Source organism: Equus asinus, chromosome 1, assembly GCF_041296235.1.
Source record: "Equus asinus isolate D_3611 breed Donkey chromosome 1, EquAss-T2T_v2, whole genome shotgun sequence".
In the NCBI taxonomy this organism is placed as follows: domain Eukaryota; kingdom Metazoa; phylum Chordata; class Mammalia; order Perissodactyla; family Equidae; genus Equus; species Equus asinus.
In genome coordinates, this window is record NC_091790.1 from 159237524 (window position 1) to 159253042 (window position 15519).

General features: G+C 41.9%; 1 protein-coding gene across 8 annotated transcripts in view; it reads left to right on the forward strand.

Annotated features, from left to right (window-relative positions):
* The window catches only part of CREB5 (cAMP responsive element binding protein 5), a 396047-nt gene that overhangs the window by 270371 nt on the left and 110157 nt on the right, over positions 1 to 15519 (forward strand). The window contains exon 1 of one of the 8 annotated variants that reach the window (XM_070511218.1): positions 240 to 454. The exons of the other annotated variants lie outside the window; for them this stretch is intronic. Within the exon in view, the coding sequence (XP_070367319.1) occupies positions 408 to 454 (47 nt within the window). The 5' untranslated portion in view covers positions 240 to 407. Of the gene's footprint in view, positions 1 to 239; positions 455 to 15519 lie in introns of those variants that run through there. 8 annotated transcript variants of the gene reach the window in all.

The window sequence follows — 15519 nt, forward strand, 5'->3', positions numbered from 1 at the left end:
TCCCAGTCCCTCTGGGTCCCTCTGAGTCCGAGGCAGCTGTTGGGCCATCCCCAGGCGGCACTGTTTCCCCCCTGTTTACTCGTTTCTAAGGGCAATTGCACCACTAAGGCTCCCCGAGTCTGGAACTCAGCCTGGGGCTGTTTTGGTTACATTGAAGTTTTTGCTTCAGTTCTGCCAGATTTAAATGGTGACTTCACCAGCACTGAGCTAAAAAGGAGAAGGGGGAGGAGGGCGAGCCCAGGAGAAAGAGAGCGAGCGAGCCGGAGGGAGAGAGCCAGAGCTAGGCGCAAGAGAAGGGCCAGCGCATTACATCATCGCTTGGCCTGGAATCAAGTGGGAAGGATATGACTCACTCAGGCTAGTTAAGCTTTGGCTCAAATTCCACACACACTCATTCCAGAGCTCTCATGTTCTGCACCTCAGGAGGGAATTCAGCCTCAGTGATGTCCATGAGGTTTGTTTTTAATTTTATTTTCTTTTTTCTGATTTTATAGATTTTTTTTGGCCCCTACCCGCTTCTTTTCTTGAGTCTTCGTCCTCCTCCTCCTCCTTTTCTTTCTCTTCCTCATCTTCCCCTTCTGCCCGTCTTTGTTTCTCCTCTTCCTCCTTCTCCTCTTTCCCCAGCCCCACCGCTCCTCTTCTTGTCCCGAAGATGCATTCTTTTCACTTTGATAAGAGTTTTTGTTCTAGTACAGCGACCTGAATGAGTTGAACCGAGGCCGGGTTGGGCAGGAAAAAAAAAAAAAAAAAAAAAGCAGAGCAAGCCAGAGCGACAGAAGCAAAAAGGCCACACATAAAAAGCGAAGCGAGAAAGAGCAAACTCGGCGAAGTTTCTTTGCTGCGGTGTCGCTCCTAATCGGAGGAGACAGGGAGAGAGTTAAAATGCAGGAACCAATCGCTTGAATGGTGATGTAATGCAAGAACCGCAGGGTAGTTAAGTAATGTGAGAGCAAGGGGGTCAGGGTTGCAAAGCATTTACCTGCTCTCAAGGGGTTTTCAGTTTATTATCAATTGCAGTGACTCTAACTGGCTTCAGACTGCAATCTCTAATTATTCACAGACGCCCCTTTTTTATCTTTTATTATTAAAAGTAAAACTATATTATGGTATTTAAAAAGATATGATATTATCACAGCTGTGTATTATTTTCCATCAGGATTCTCTCTCCCTCTTTCTTAAATGGCTCAAAACCGTTGTCTTTTCCTAAAGGTCGAAGCGAAGTGGCGGTGGGAGTTGGGGGGTGGCTTTGGGAGTGTAACTGGTGAATTGCAAATGCGGAGAAAACTATTTGGCGCGTTGTGCTGAGTGTGAAGAGTTGTGCTATTGCGTTTATTAGTAAGAATATACTTTGGGTTTTTAAAGTACAATATGATGATCCTCAGGAGTAGCTACAGTCTTTCACCTATTATTACAGCCCATGTTAACAGCGATTGTGCATTTACTTGAGACTTTTAACTTTCTGTTGTTTCACGTCAATTCACTTAATGCGGTGCTATCTTTAAGACCTTTATGTTCTTTAATTAATTTCAAGATGATATTCTGAGCTTGTGGGAGAGAGGATGAAAAGTTCTCGATTGATTTGTCTAGAAACAACTATTTGAGAGTAAGGAATTCACGGGAAATAAATGGAGAGAGGGACAAATGATGATGTTCTTAATACTTTAAGGATCTAGTGTACTCAGAGACTTTTACATTTTGAAAATTATTACCACATTTCTGTGTGTTTCATAAAATATATTTAGTGCTGTGATGCACTGCCTGGGCTTAATGCTTTCTGAAAGCAGCCAGCATTATGAGATAGTTGTGAACTGAAGCCCTCTACAGCTAGACAGGCAGCCCAATGAGAGAGCAATCTGACTCTTGGCTGCTCCAAAACTTCTCTGGCTCATTTCAGTCCTGATCATCACACAGCTAGATGCATACTGAGGCATGGGGCACATACCAGAAAGGTGTTGAGGTTTATTTATTTAAGGTATGTTTTGGATATAATTACTCATGACTTTTTATGGATGTTCTCCCCTCTCCTTTTTGGGCAGAGATGGAAGGGGGAGGGAAGCCAAAGGTAATTTTTGGAAGAAACAGCATAGTGTGGTAGAGGTCAAGAGGCCTGAGTGCTAATCCTGGTGACCTTGAGCAAGTCCTTTAAAGCATCTGGGCTTCATTTTATAATGACGGAGCAGACAAGGTGGGCTATAAGCCCCTCCCCCACGAGTGGAACCTGTCTGAGATGATCTCTGAAGTCCCTTCTGGTTCGAAAGTTCTGTGTCGGTGTCCATGTTCTGTACAAGTTTTGCTAAAAGGTATTTGACATAGCTTTTCAGAGAAAAGTACATTTGGATTGGAGATGAATTAGTGCCTTAAAAGAAATGAATGGGGGAGGGGGAAGAGGAGCATGTCTTTTCCCACTTTGAAGGCTGGCTTTTGGTTTTGCTTTTTGGCATGAAGATTCCTGTTGTGAAATTCTTAATTATCAAATGCTACCTGTAAGGAGCCCTCGATGAGAGATAAATTGCCTAGATGAATCTGCTGGAAATAGCGGCAAAATAGTGGAAGAGAATTTACCAATCCAGTAAACTTTTCTAAAAGGTCCTGCAAGTCCCACAGATGCATAAAATGGTGTTAAAAATACAGGAGCCATTTATGCTTCATTTGTTCATATGATTCAGAACAGTATTTGTAATGAATTTATTCTCCCAAAAGATTGCATGACTCCTTGAGATGTTTCTGTAATTTTAACATAAACTCAAGTTTTTAGATGCGATTGAAGGCTGCATTTTAAAACCTTCAAAGAACATGAAAAGCAAAACTATATGTGCTTGTTAGAAAGATTATTTTCCCAAACAATATCCCTATTCTTCAGTCAAATTCCTGGGTAGTAGCCTTATTGTAAAGTATGTATTTATGGACCTAGCTTAATCGTGCATAGGGAAGGACCACAACTATGCCTATCCAGGGGGAAAAATTACCCAGAGCTGAAACGAAACCACTGGCGAAGGTTATTAGTCATTGTGCAAAGTTTGATGAGGGCCAAATCTGTGCTTGAGACTCTTCAGGAATAAAGAGGGCATGATTTCTTTTTTTAGAGCATTACAATTTATGTTGACTTGGCTCCGAGTTGTTCACCCATAATCAGAAATGTCCTGCTCTGACTGACAGAGAGGCCAGGCAAGGAGCCTGAGCCCAGCAGTGATCCTAGGTCAGACTTACATTACCTCACTTCATCCCGCAGTAACCCTGAAGGGTAAGAATCATCAGCTGGGCGATTGGATTATTGTTTTGTTTGGAGTTTTTATTTTGGGTTGTTTTTTGATTGAGATTTTGGTGATAATCGTAGGCTTACAAGAATTTGTAAGAAATGATACAGAGATCCTGTGTACCCTTTACCCAGCTTCCCCCAGTGGTAACATCTTACAAATCTATAGTAAATATCACAACCAGGACATTGACATTGCTACAATCCACTTCTCTTATTCATCTTTTCCTAGTTTTCCTTGTATTCATTTGTCTGTATGTATGTTGTTTTTATTGATGTGAAAAGTGAGAGTCAGACTTGCCATAGTTCACATGAGCTCCAACCCCTTGAGTCCAGCCCACACTGGACTTTAAGCACACGCTAAGTCTAGCTTGCCATCACTGACAAACTTTCCACCACCGTCATGATTGTCAGGGGCCTAATGGCTGTGCTTGTCCATGGGGAATCTTGGTGACATTGTCCATGTTTTACATTCCCTTGGGGCATGGTCTGAGTGGCAGTTTTGCCCTCCATGGGGGTCCCTGGGGCCATGCCTCCATGTTAGCAGGTGAAGGGGGAGGCAGGGCTTTGATGGCACAACAGAAGAGGCACAAATCTATTCCCTCTGTATGCCAGGCCCAGAGCAGAGGAATGCCATCTGTCTATGCCTAAGCTTAACCATAGGCCAGTGTAGAACTCGGCACTGTTCCTTTTGCCCTTCCATTTTGCCCCTGGTGGACACATCTGTGGCATGAAGAAAGGAGATGACACCGGGGAGTCAGGCATCTATTGAGCAGAGAAGTAGCATGAGGTCTCCTGAAAAGAGCATGACCTTTGGGGTCAAAGGCTTGGATTCAAATCACCCTTCCACTTACTAGTTGTGTGACTTTGACAAGCCACTTAACCTCACTGTGCCATGGTTTCTATCTTCTTCGTAAAGTGAGGATAACCATACCTACCATGTGGAGTTGTGAGGGGTGGAGATCTGTTTTGAGGCCCCCGGCATACAGTAAGATCACAGGAAATAAGTCTTCGCCACTGCTATGGTGAGGATGTCAGTAAGGATTGTCCTGGCAGAGGTCTCTGCACATGACTGACTTCAGACTCTAACTGGGTATCTTCTTGGCAGCATCACTCAGGCTTTTTCCTTCTCCAGCCTCTCTTCTGTTATGGTTCCTTTTATTTGGAAAATCAGGCAGGTCTGAGATCACATCAGGTACTAGAAACAAAAAGAAAAGTACCATTGTGTTTAAAGGGAGGCGAGGACTAGTACGAATAAAACCTGCCAAATTTCCAGTGACCTGAGTGGAGGCAGAGGTGAAAACAATGCAGGTTGGAAAAAAGACCCTTGTGTCCCCATTCATGCTCAGCTGTGGCTTTGTGAATGGGAAAATGAAGTGAAATGGAGATGAGTGAATTCAGTCGTGAGAACTGGATTCCATCCCTGGCTGACTAAGAGAAGCTTAAATTTGCAAAAGTATATGTGTGTGATGCAAATCTGTAGTTGGGTGAGGCTACCTTTTAAGCTTGCCACCTCCTCTCGAGTAGCATTTCTGGTGGTAAAAATGGTGTTTTGGAGATTGAAGAGAAGGGCATTTCCAAAGTGGCAAGTGGAAAAGTGTGATGGTGGTGAAGTTGGTAGAATTATAGAACAGTGACGGGGCCCAAGACTTACATCAAGGGTTCCATCCTAGAATCCCCAAGTCGGTGTTGGAAATGGGCCCCAGGCTGTCTTAAGGTGCGTGATAAAAGCGTTGTCTTGGATTTTACTTAGCATGCATTGGTCAGGAAGGCCAGGTCAACATGAAGAGGTAGAAATTAGTGTGGACTTGAGAGTGAGTGCTGTCACGTGCCTGACAGAAAGTAGTGTGGGCAAATCTGGAATGCACTTAAAAAAAGCAGCAGCGGATTCAACACTGGCTTCTCCTTTCTGTTCTCTTTTTGTTGGGTTTCCATGGGCCTCTGACCTTCGAGGGGGGCTCCTTTTGCATTCGATTGCAGAAAGATGTTTGTGCAAGTACCTGAGCAGGCGGTCATAGCACAGGGATGTGGGGAATAGCCCAGAGGAGGAAGAAAAATGGGCGGCATTGATAAAGGTGGGCCAGGCCAATAAAAATTCTATGGTCCAAACTTAAGTTTGTGATTTTTAAACAGACTTTGCTAGTCTGGTTAAATTGTATGCTAAGGCTTGGAGCTTTCAGGAGTGTGTATTTCATGAGTTTTGGTTGCAACAACAGCAATTCCTTGACTACTTACATCCTTGAAAACTGAAATTGACTTGACTTAACGCTCTAAAGTCCACTACATAGTACACACACACTTTATAAGAAGTCCATACATCTTTGCTTCCTGTACCTACCCTGGCAGGAGAGCTTATTTAATGATTGATGAAGGCACGCTGCACCCAAGAAGAATCAATAGTTTGCAATGATTAGGGAGAGTGCGACAGGAGTTATACAATAGCCAAGACCCATCTAGCTATCAGCAAAGTCTTCCTTTCCTCCACGTGATACCAAAAATTGAATTCTACTGTATAACTTTTTTCTTTACTGTCTGAATGACTGAAATAGAACTGGATGTGTCCAAAAAAGCAAAGCCTGGAAAAAACAATAATAAGGCTCCAGATGAAAGCCAAGGTGTCTATTAATGTATAGACTCAATCACTCATCTTAATGGGAGATGGAAAATGGGACCAAGAGGCTGTGTTGTATAAACAGGAATGCCTGCCATGAGTTACTGTGTTTTAGGAGCGTGTGAACTTTTTTTTCTTGTATATCAAAAATCTTTAAAGAATCAAAGTCATGTTGAGCTGGACACATGTGCTGACATGGCAGCGAGGCCACCTGGGCCCCTTGTAGCCTTGTGTGCCTGGCTGCCTACTTGGCTCTCCCTCTCTACCCTCAGTAGGGCCCATATCATCTCCAAAGCAAGCTCCTTTGCAAAGGTGGAGCCTGTTTATTGGAAATCAGTATGGCCCGTGTGATGTGCCCTGTGAATTGTTTTGGAGTCAGAGAGATCTGTGTTCAAACTCTGGCTTTGCCACTTGCAAGCTTTGTGATTTTTGACAGTCGTTGAAAGTTTCTGAGATTCATCTATGCATCTATGAAAAGTTTCTTACTTCATCTATGAAATGGAATCCACGAGATAATGACTATAATGCACTTAGCATAGCAAATGTTCAGTAAATGTTAGTTATTTAACAATGGCGCCAGTTGACTCTTTTGGAAGTCTGGATAATGGTATATTTTGGGCATCAGTAATGTAGAGAGAAATACTATCAGCTAGCAATTCCTTCCAAGAAAGGTAAACTGAGTCACAGAATGCGGGTAAGAGTGTGAGCAGGACGAGAGAATCGTAACACTGGCTCTATTGTATGTAACCATCTCTTCTTCATTGGCCAGAAAATGAGGTTTAAGATCTCACTTTAAAGCAGTTTATTTCAGCGCCACGAAGAGCTGAGTGTTTTTTTCACCCTTTTAGTTAAGTATCTAGTAGATTTCTTTTTTAGATGGCATAAAGCAATTTTTCTTTTGCATCTGCCTCTTCTTGACCTTTTTATTTATCATAATACTTCAGTCAGCTCAGCAACACTCTACAATAAAGGGCTGATCTCCTTTAATTCCTTTGGAATTAATCATAATAACAGCAATTATAATAAACCCATTTAGTCTAAATGTGGATGTAAATTACTTGAGTTGCGTTTTCGCCTTTAGTTTGCTCTAGCCAGCATCCACCCTAATACAGATTACTCAGTGGCCTCGCTATAGCCAAATTATTTTTCCTAATTCAGATCTTGCATAGCTCAGTACATGGCTGCTTTTTGCCATTTCCTTCCATCCAAAGCAAAGAGGAAGCTCCAGTGTACAGGTCACAAGGAATGTCATTTGACTTGGCTTTATTCTCACCCTCCAGAACTTCCTTAGCAGTAGAATAATAATCTTATAATTCTAAATGCATTGATGAAGCGGGAACCTTAGAGGTCCTTCAGCCCAAACTGTTCATCTTACAGATTCTGAAATTGAGCCCACCCCAAAATATGACAAATTATCTGATATCATAAAGCTACTTGGTGGCAGGGCCAGGACCTGGCTCTGCTGCAGTGAGGAGCACATTTCCTCCCTGCCAGGCTATTGGGCTTCCTGGTGCGAGGAACTCCATCTTCTTGCTCAAGTGTGTGCATCTCAGCCCTCTTTTGAGTTCTGGCTCCTAGGGATGGTGTGGTGGGGAGAGTGCAGAGACAAACTTAGAAATGTATGGGGCACTGCGGAGTGACCAGCAAGCTTTGAGAAGCTAGGAGTCATTAAGACACCTGGCTGTGCAAAGACTCCACCCTCTAGTCTGGAGGGAGGGACGGGGAGGCAGACAAGATAGCTTACTTTCTGCCTCCAGCCAGAGCTCCCTGGAGTCTAGTTAGTGGGTGGGGCGTGCTGTGCCTGGGCCATAAATGAAATGGGGTGAACGTCCAGGCTCTCTCTGCTTCCCACCACTCTCCCTGTTCCTCCCTCCCCCTGCACCAGCCCTCGCTACACTGAGTGCATGTCCGATGAGGACAGAGCTTGGAAGCCGCCCCAGAACCAGCACCCACCCACCTGCAGGATGTGACCTCTGGGCTCGGCAACTCACTGCTTCCTCCCTCTTCCTCCCCACCTAGGGAATGGTTTTAGACCACAATTCCCAATACAGCCCCCACTTAACACTTTAATCCCAAAGAGACTGGGGCACTTTGTGACCACAGAAAACTTGTCACTTCATTATAATTCTGAAAAAAGAGAGCAAAGGGTAATTCATAGTTGTTTTAATGACTTTGCATCCTTTCCCATAGAGGCAGCTTTCAGCTGTTAGGCACAAAGCACGAGGGCTCTGACATCTAACAGTGCGACGACAGGGGCAGCATTTTTTCATAATGCTTTATCACAAGATTCTTCACAGCCAGTTAACCCAATTAATCTTCCCACAGCAATTATCCAGGTGCTATACAATTCGGTTTCCCCGAAGTCTCCAAGGCTCCGTTGTGTGGAGATGAACTATTGTGCCTCCTGACCTTGAAAAGATATTTCTAACTGATTAATGATTGTTAAGTGCTCGAAAACTGCACTTTGGAAATATGCTGGTGCTAATATGTCTGGATCTTCCACTGTATAGTTGCACTGTATGCAAGTTGGAAATCACTCTTACCATTTGTAAATCGGATTAAGATGAACGTGACCCCTTCTTTTCTCAGCTAGGTGTTTGTTGTCCCTCCTTCCCTCCTCCCCTACCCCATCACGCATTTGTTCTTTGTCCATTTCTCCCAATCTGTGTGTTAAGCCACCTTTGGTGAAATAAGCCAGTGATTTCCTCCATGAGGCGGAAGTGCCATGTCGGGTCTTTCCAGCCACATGGTCTTTAACGAGGCAACCTGAAAACTGCTGTTGGCTGAACCACCAGTAAAGGAAACATGGTTTTCTATATGGTAAAGCGGTTTTGAAACTTTTTTCTATTTTGATATGAACAACAGAAAGAAATATTTTATATTGCAGCCCAATATACTTACAAATGTATGTTTGCGTAGGTGTGTGTGTATTATACAGTTTGATGAAACAATGCTTAATCTTTACTGTGTATAACGTTCTTGGATATCTTATATTCTATCCATTTTTCTAAAATACTGGTCATGTCAGATTAAACTGATTTCACCAATTTCTCCCTCATTGATCCACTAATCAACTGCAACCAGAGTTTGAAAAGCATTAGCATAGCAAAGAGGTCGAGGGAGAGCTGGACAAGGGTCGGGAGACCTGCGTCGTGTTGCCAGCTCTGCCCAACTCCAAGATTCCTTCCTCGGACCTCAGTGTCTGCGTATAAAATTAAGGTCTTTGTTTTCAAATTTACCCTTAGAGTATTTCCTTAAAATCTTCTTCTGTGGAAGCCCAATATGGAAAACACAGCCCCGACTGGCCCACGGCCCCTCCCTCAACTCACATCCCCACCTCCTCCCAGGACTCCTTCAAACACAATCCGAATAGTACTGCACTAGAAATTGCGTACGTCCCTTCCAGTTCTGGCATTTGATTATTATTTTATTTCCTAGATAACAGATTTATCTGATGAAACACACCAGGTCTTACTTTCACTAATTCTGAGCTAGGAGTCTCAATGGGGAACCTCCAGAATCAATGGGAATTTGTGCTCTGGGACCATGGTGCTTTCCCGCTTCAGCTTTATGGCTTGTTCTCAGGCCTCGTGGGATAGACTTCTTCGGGGAGAGGACAAGTTTGAAAGGCTTCAGTAGATGTAGGAGCAGGCAGACATGTGAGGACGTTTATTTATGTCATTGTGTCTGCTATTTTCTTGCCTCCTAAATTCAGCAGGTTCTTGGTTTTTAACATAGCTCAACTCATTTGGCCTACAGCTGGTAAAATACAATTTTCTGGTTCTCAGAAAGAAAGGCTTTTCAGACTTATAAAAAGAGAAGCTCATAAGACTTCTTGAACATCAAATAGCTCTTACAAAACACCATTTTGATGAGTTAAGTGTAAATGAATCAGAAACATACGGATTAAATTTCCCTTGAAAGACACATGGGTTTAAGAATTAAGGGGGGAAAGTGCTTGGCAAGATGGATTTCAGGTTTTTGCCAAACCTCAAAATGTTTGAAAAATGGTTTGAGACGTTTTTACTGAACGCAAAATGCCATGGAGTTCACCCATCCCAGACATAATAGCGAATCTTTTTGACAACAACTTTATGACAAGAAAAAAGGCCTGTGGGGTTTAGCCATTTTCTCAGCTCTCCTTCAGTACCTCCCCCCTCCCCGCAAAAAAGCTTTTATAGGGCTAAGAGAACTGTCTGATTGACGAACTCAAGTCAGGCAATTACTAGAAAATAACCCCACAACTCAAAAATACTTGGATTTTTTCCCCTATACTATCCAAAGTCAATTATACCATTTTCTAAGTGGAATAATACACACTAGGGATATGCAGTATTTGATATATTTTATTCATTGGTGTCTAGAGCAATGCACGGTTGTTCTAGTCATTTGTCTGACATTATAACGCCAACCTCTTTGGAGATGGAAAAAAAAAAAGTCCACTAAAAGCAAACAGATTGGAGGAAAAATATTCATTGGTATATTAAAACAGCCGCAGTGTGGAAATGCTATATAGAGGCAGGGTTTGAGGTTTTCAAGTTGCTGGAAATGGTCTTAGAAACTTGAATTTTGTTATAGCTTCTTTATTTAATAAGCTATATTCGACCTTCTCCCCACTTCAGAATTCTTGCTGGGATGAGGAAGCTCAGGAGCAACATATTTAAGGACCCATGGACTGATTATCATATGAGAGTTGTGCATCTTATGTATTCAATGCCCTCCAATTATTTTTTACAGCTATTCTTGACAAAAGCCGGCTGACACTTTTACGGCCTCATTTTTCATATGCAAAAGCACGGAAGGAGTGGGTTTTGAGGGAGCTGCACACAGCAAGTGAGGGAAAGAGTCTGGAGGAGAAGCCTTGGGCCGGGCTGTTTACTCTGTGCAGCTACCTTTTCTCAGGCCCTTGTTTCATTTTCATATTTAAACCAGGATGACCAAGTGTTGCTTGCCTGCTTCCTTCCTTCCTTTCTTCCTTTCTTCCTTTTCCTTTGAAAGAAAGAGTGCATTCAATGACTGCCAATATCAATTTAGAAACCAGGGGACGACAATGTACTTTTCAGAGGTTTCAAGTCAATGCAGACCCAAGAAAAAGCTATCTTTAAATCTATCTGTTTTAATCTCCTGCTGGAAATAATGGGAAAATCTATTAATTATATCGTTAGCACAGCATCTGACACAGTGCTTTGAGGTAAAGACCTTCTTTTCCAGGAACCAAAATTAATTCATTGTAAAAGGAGTACCCAAAAGTCTCAAGAAACACAGAAAAGTACTGTCAGTACCTCCAATGAAATACTACATAACAGTGATTGTTAAAATATAACCCCCTCCCCCCTCAATTCATGCCTGTCTGTATTTATTGAGCTCAAAGTGAGAAATAAATGAAAACTAGAAATACTGGAGAGAAAACTCAATTATACCAACTTTCTGTCTTGGAAAAGACTTTAGAATCAGAAAAAGCAGGGCCAGATTCTGGTTCCATTTTTACCTTTTCCAAAGCAGCTTAATGTAGTATAAATAGGGCCAAGAAGGGCTCCTTTGATTTTCAAAAACAATGAATGCCTGCCCAGAGCTCCCAGTGCCCCCCTTCCACCTACCCCGAATCTCTCTCTCCCTTTTATTCCATTGCCCTCTAATTCAAAAAGGATCAGATTTGTGTAGTACAGTCTATCAAATGATTCTCTTAGTTTGTAACTCAGCCACCTACGTGAAATACTGGAAAATCAGTTTAAAAAATTCTAAATGTATGTAATTTCCCATTTGACATCTACAAGGGGATCAGCCTGAATGGGATGCACATCAGATAGCATGTATTTCTAGATAGGGGTGGTTATCATCCAAAGAGATTGTTCTCGTCTCATGTTAAGCTATGAACAACCAGTAATTATTTAATATCTTCTTGGCCTGTGTTCACGACCTGCCTTGCACAGATGGTTAACTTGACTTGGAACCCCTACCACCAGTATCCCCTCTCCCTCACTCACACACACACATGTGCAGGAACACACACACAAGTGTGTGCACATGCAGTGCAGGGCTAACTTCTCATCTTTCCTGGAGTAATTCATGTGTCTCCTCTTCTACGACCCCTCCCCTGAAACACCCAGGGTGTTAGATATCGCCTGGGGGAGCTTCTCCCATTACACTCTGTGCTGACTTCCATGCCTTGTTTGTTTCCCCTAATAGATGATGAATTTCTTACGAGCATGGATGATCTTTTATTCACTCTGGGCTCCCAGCACTGTTCCTGAAACATAGCAGGAGCTGAGTAAATGTTTAAAAAAAAAACCTTAAAAAATAATTTTAGTTCTGTTTCTGTTGGATCCCATTTTTACTGAAGCCACAAGAAGTTGGTGGGACTGAAATTGCCCCTCCGCAGGCCCTCTGGGCTCGTAGTCCCTGAGGAAATTCAAGGAGTAAAATGCAGTGGAGTTTTTGCTCAGGTGATGAGCTCCTTGCTTGATTTCAGCTTTCTCCTCTAACCTATGTTTATCTTGATGGTCTTATTTATACCTATTTCCTTTTGATAAAAATAGAAGCTCAAAAAAAGTGACTTTACCACACAAGGGATGATACTTTGACTGGTGCCTGAGTTCACAGAAATAGTTAAGATGTTGCCCTGTGTGTGAATATCCAGCTAGATGCTCATTTTCTGAGTCATCTGACTTCTGAGTTTTCACTTTTTTAAGAGTATAATTAAGATAGGTTCCCAGGGATTAAAAAACAACCACCGTGAGTAAAGTGAGTAAAGCAGACAGTCTATAGGTTGAGACCCATATATGGTGATTTGTGGGCACCTGACCAAATGGAGAGAAGCATTAAGAGCTATTCACAACCTACTGAAATGTCAACACACTTTTGAAAAGGGTCCATTAGGGATGCAAATGTGTGGTTCCTGATTATGATAAGCACTGGAAAGAAAACAGTGAAACCCATTAGGAGGTTTTGAGAACTTGGTTTTGAAGAGTGAGGAAAGTAACTCTAGTTTCTGCTAAGGGCTGGGCTTCATTTCTTTCCCGAGCCCTTGTCTGCATTCTCAAGCGACGATTCTCATGTTTTAAATGGCCCTAAAAATTCCTCCATTTTTGGATGAAGCCAATTAACTCATCTGTAAATGGGCCAACTTTGAAATTCCATCCGTGTCAGATAAAATTCATTTTCATAAGGTTCGTTCTCTGGATTATGAACTGTAACTTGTTTGTGTAAAGGATCATTAGAAACTCACGGCAGGCTTTTGAGGTGTTTTGGTTTGTTCTTGCAGTTTTTCTTATAAAAGGTTAATTGTAATTTAAAATCTATAATTCTTCCTACATAGTCTACAGATCAACTCACACTGGGGGTATATTTCTATTTAATAATCATTTACGGCTTTTCTGTGAAAATCACTGATTCATCTAATCAGGAGCACACCTTTAATTCTGGCTGTCTTGAGTTGTTCATACATGACGTCAAGTGATAGTCATAGTCATGGATAAATTGGGGCATAATTTTTGTGTAATCACTCTCAATGTAAAAAAAAAATGTAATTGATTTTTCCATTTTCCTTGATCTGGAAGGAATTGTATCAATTTCCAGGACGTCATAAAACAAAATATTTAAAGTATGTTTCAAATAATAAAAAAAAGAAATACTTAACTTAATAAAGATGTGGAATTCATTTATGAAGAAAAACACTGGCTGTGGACCAATAGGCGGAAGAGTTTGCCAGAAGTCTGCAGTAGACAGCCATTCTTGTATGTCCACCCTGCCCTACCACTCCGGAGCTCATTCCATATTAAGGAAATGGATTCTCTCAGCCATACTGGACTTTGAAATCATTGATTTTGTTTGCTTTGTTTTTGAGTAAAAAACAGAAGATCTTTTTTTCAATTTTCTGCCTTATAAGGAAAGCAGTCCAAGGCACTTATAACTATAGTGCTTCATGCCCTACTTTAAAGATTTTATTTTTTTTCCTTTTTCTCCCCAAAGCCCCCCGGTACATAGTTGTATATTCTTAGTTGTGGGTCCTTCTAGTTGTGGCATGTGGGACACCATCCCAGCATGGCTTGATGAGCGGTGCCATGTCCGTGCCCAGGATTCGAACCGACGAAACACTGGGCCGCCTGCAGCGGAGCGCACAAACGTAGTCACTCGGCCATGGGGCCGGCCCCTTCATGACCTATTCTATAGAGATTTGGTTGGCATATATATTTTATACTTGGGAATCTCACATGAAAGTTAGCATTTTTGACCCTTTGGAGAGCTTCAACAATTGAAACTATTGGCAAAAATGAAAAACACTTAACTGTTATAAGAGCAGTTGAATGCTTCAGCATTAACCTAAAGCAAAAATGATAAACCCTGGAATGAACAGTTCCATTTGGCATTTTTGCTTCTGCGCTTGTGAAGAGAAATAGCCTCAAGCTTCAGAAAGACAGAAAGATCTATTACTAATAACATGTAGGCGAATACCCTGGTACTCACTTATGTTGGATCAATCCTCTTAACTTCTAGAAACCTTTCCAGCTTTGTTACAGTATTCTCCTTTCTCTACCATCCAAATGGAGTAGAATATTCCAGAAAGTAAGCACAGATTTTCCCAATGGTCAAGAGAAATCAGAATGACTTTACCTCTGGCAGTCAAAAGCTACATAGCCCCTGCCATCAGGGAGGTATGAGTCCAATGGGAGAGATTGCCACCAAATAAATAACCATACCTACAAACATATTATTAGAAACAGCACAAAGGAAAAATACACAGAGCTACACAACCTTCTAAATTAGAGGCACCTCTGAATTGGGGTCAGACAAAATTTTAAGAAAGTGATATTAAACTGGGACATAAAATATGAATAAGAGTTGGTCAACAAAAGAGCAGATGGCTAAGCGTTCCGAGCAAAGGTGATGGCATGTATTAAAGCCCTGGGGTAGGAAAGAGCTTGGCACATTCTAGGAAGTGAATGAAAGCCAGAGTGGACAAAACATCCAGTCAGGTGAGAAAGTAGTGCTACAGATATCAAAGAGGTTGAACAGTTAAAGGATGATTTTACTAAATCCTAAATGCAGGGGAAAGCCAATGTTGAGCAGTGAAACATCGTGATTAGATTGTTGGTTCATGAAGATCATTCTACCTGCAATGCAGAGATTGTGTTGGAAAAGAGCAAAACTGGAGGTAGAAACTGCTGGAAGACCCAAGTGAGAGAAGACGGTGTTTTGGACTAAGATCTTGGCAGTGGGGTTGGAGCCAAGTGGATGAATTCCAGGTCTATTTTGAGGGTGAAGTGGATAGAACTTGATGAATGATTGGAAGTAGAGGATGAGGGATGTCAAAGTTAATGCCTGGATTTCACTGCTATCAAGTATACGTAAGGAAATATAGGACACTTTATAGGGAAAAGGATCTAAAGATAAGGCACTGTATAAGTCAGAGTTCTCTAGGGAAACAAAACCAATAGGACATGAATATATATATATACGTATATATATTTACTTTATATATATATTATATATATTACATATATAAAGATTTATTATAAGGAATTGGCTCACATCAGTTATGGAGGCTGAGAAGGCCCATGATCAGCTGTCTGCCAGCTGGAGACCTGGGAAAGGCGGTAGTGCAAATTTGAGTCCATGCCCAAAGGCCTGAGCACCAGGAGCGCTGATGGTGTTAAGT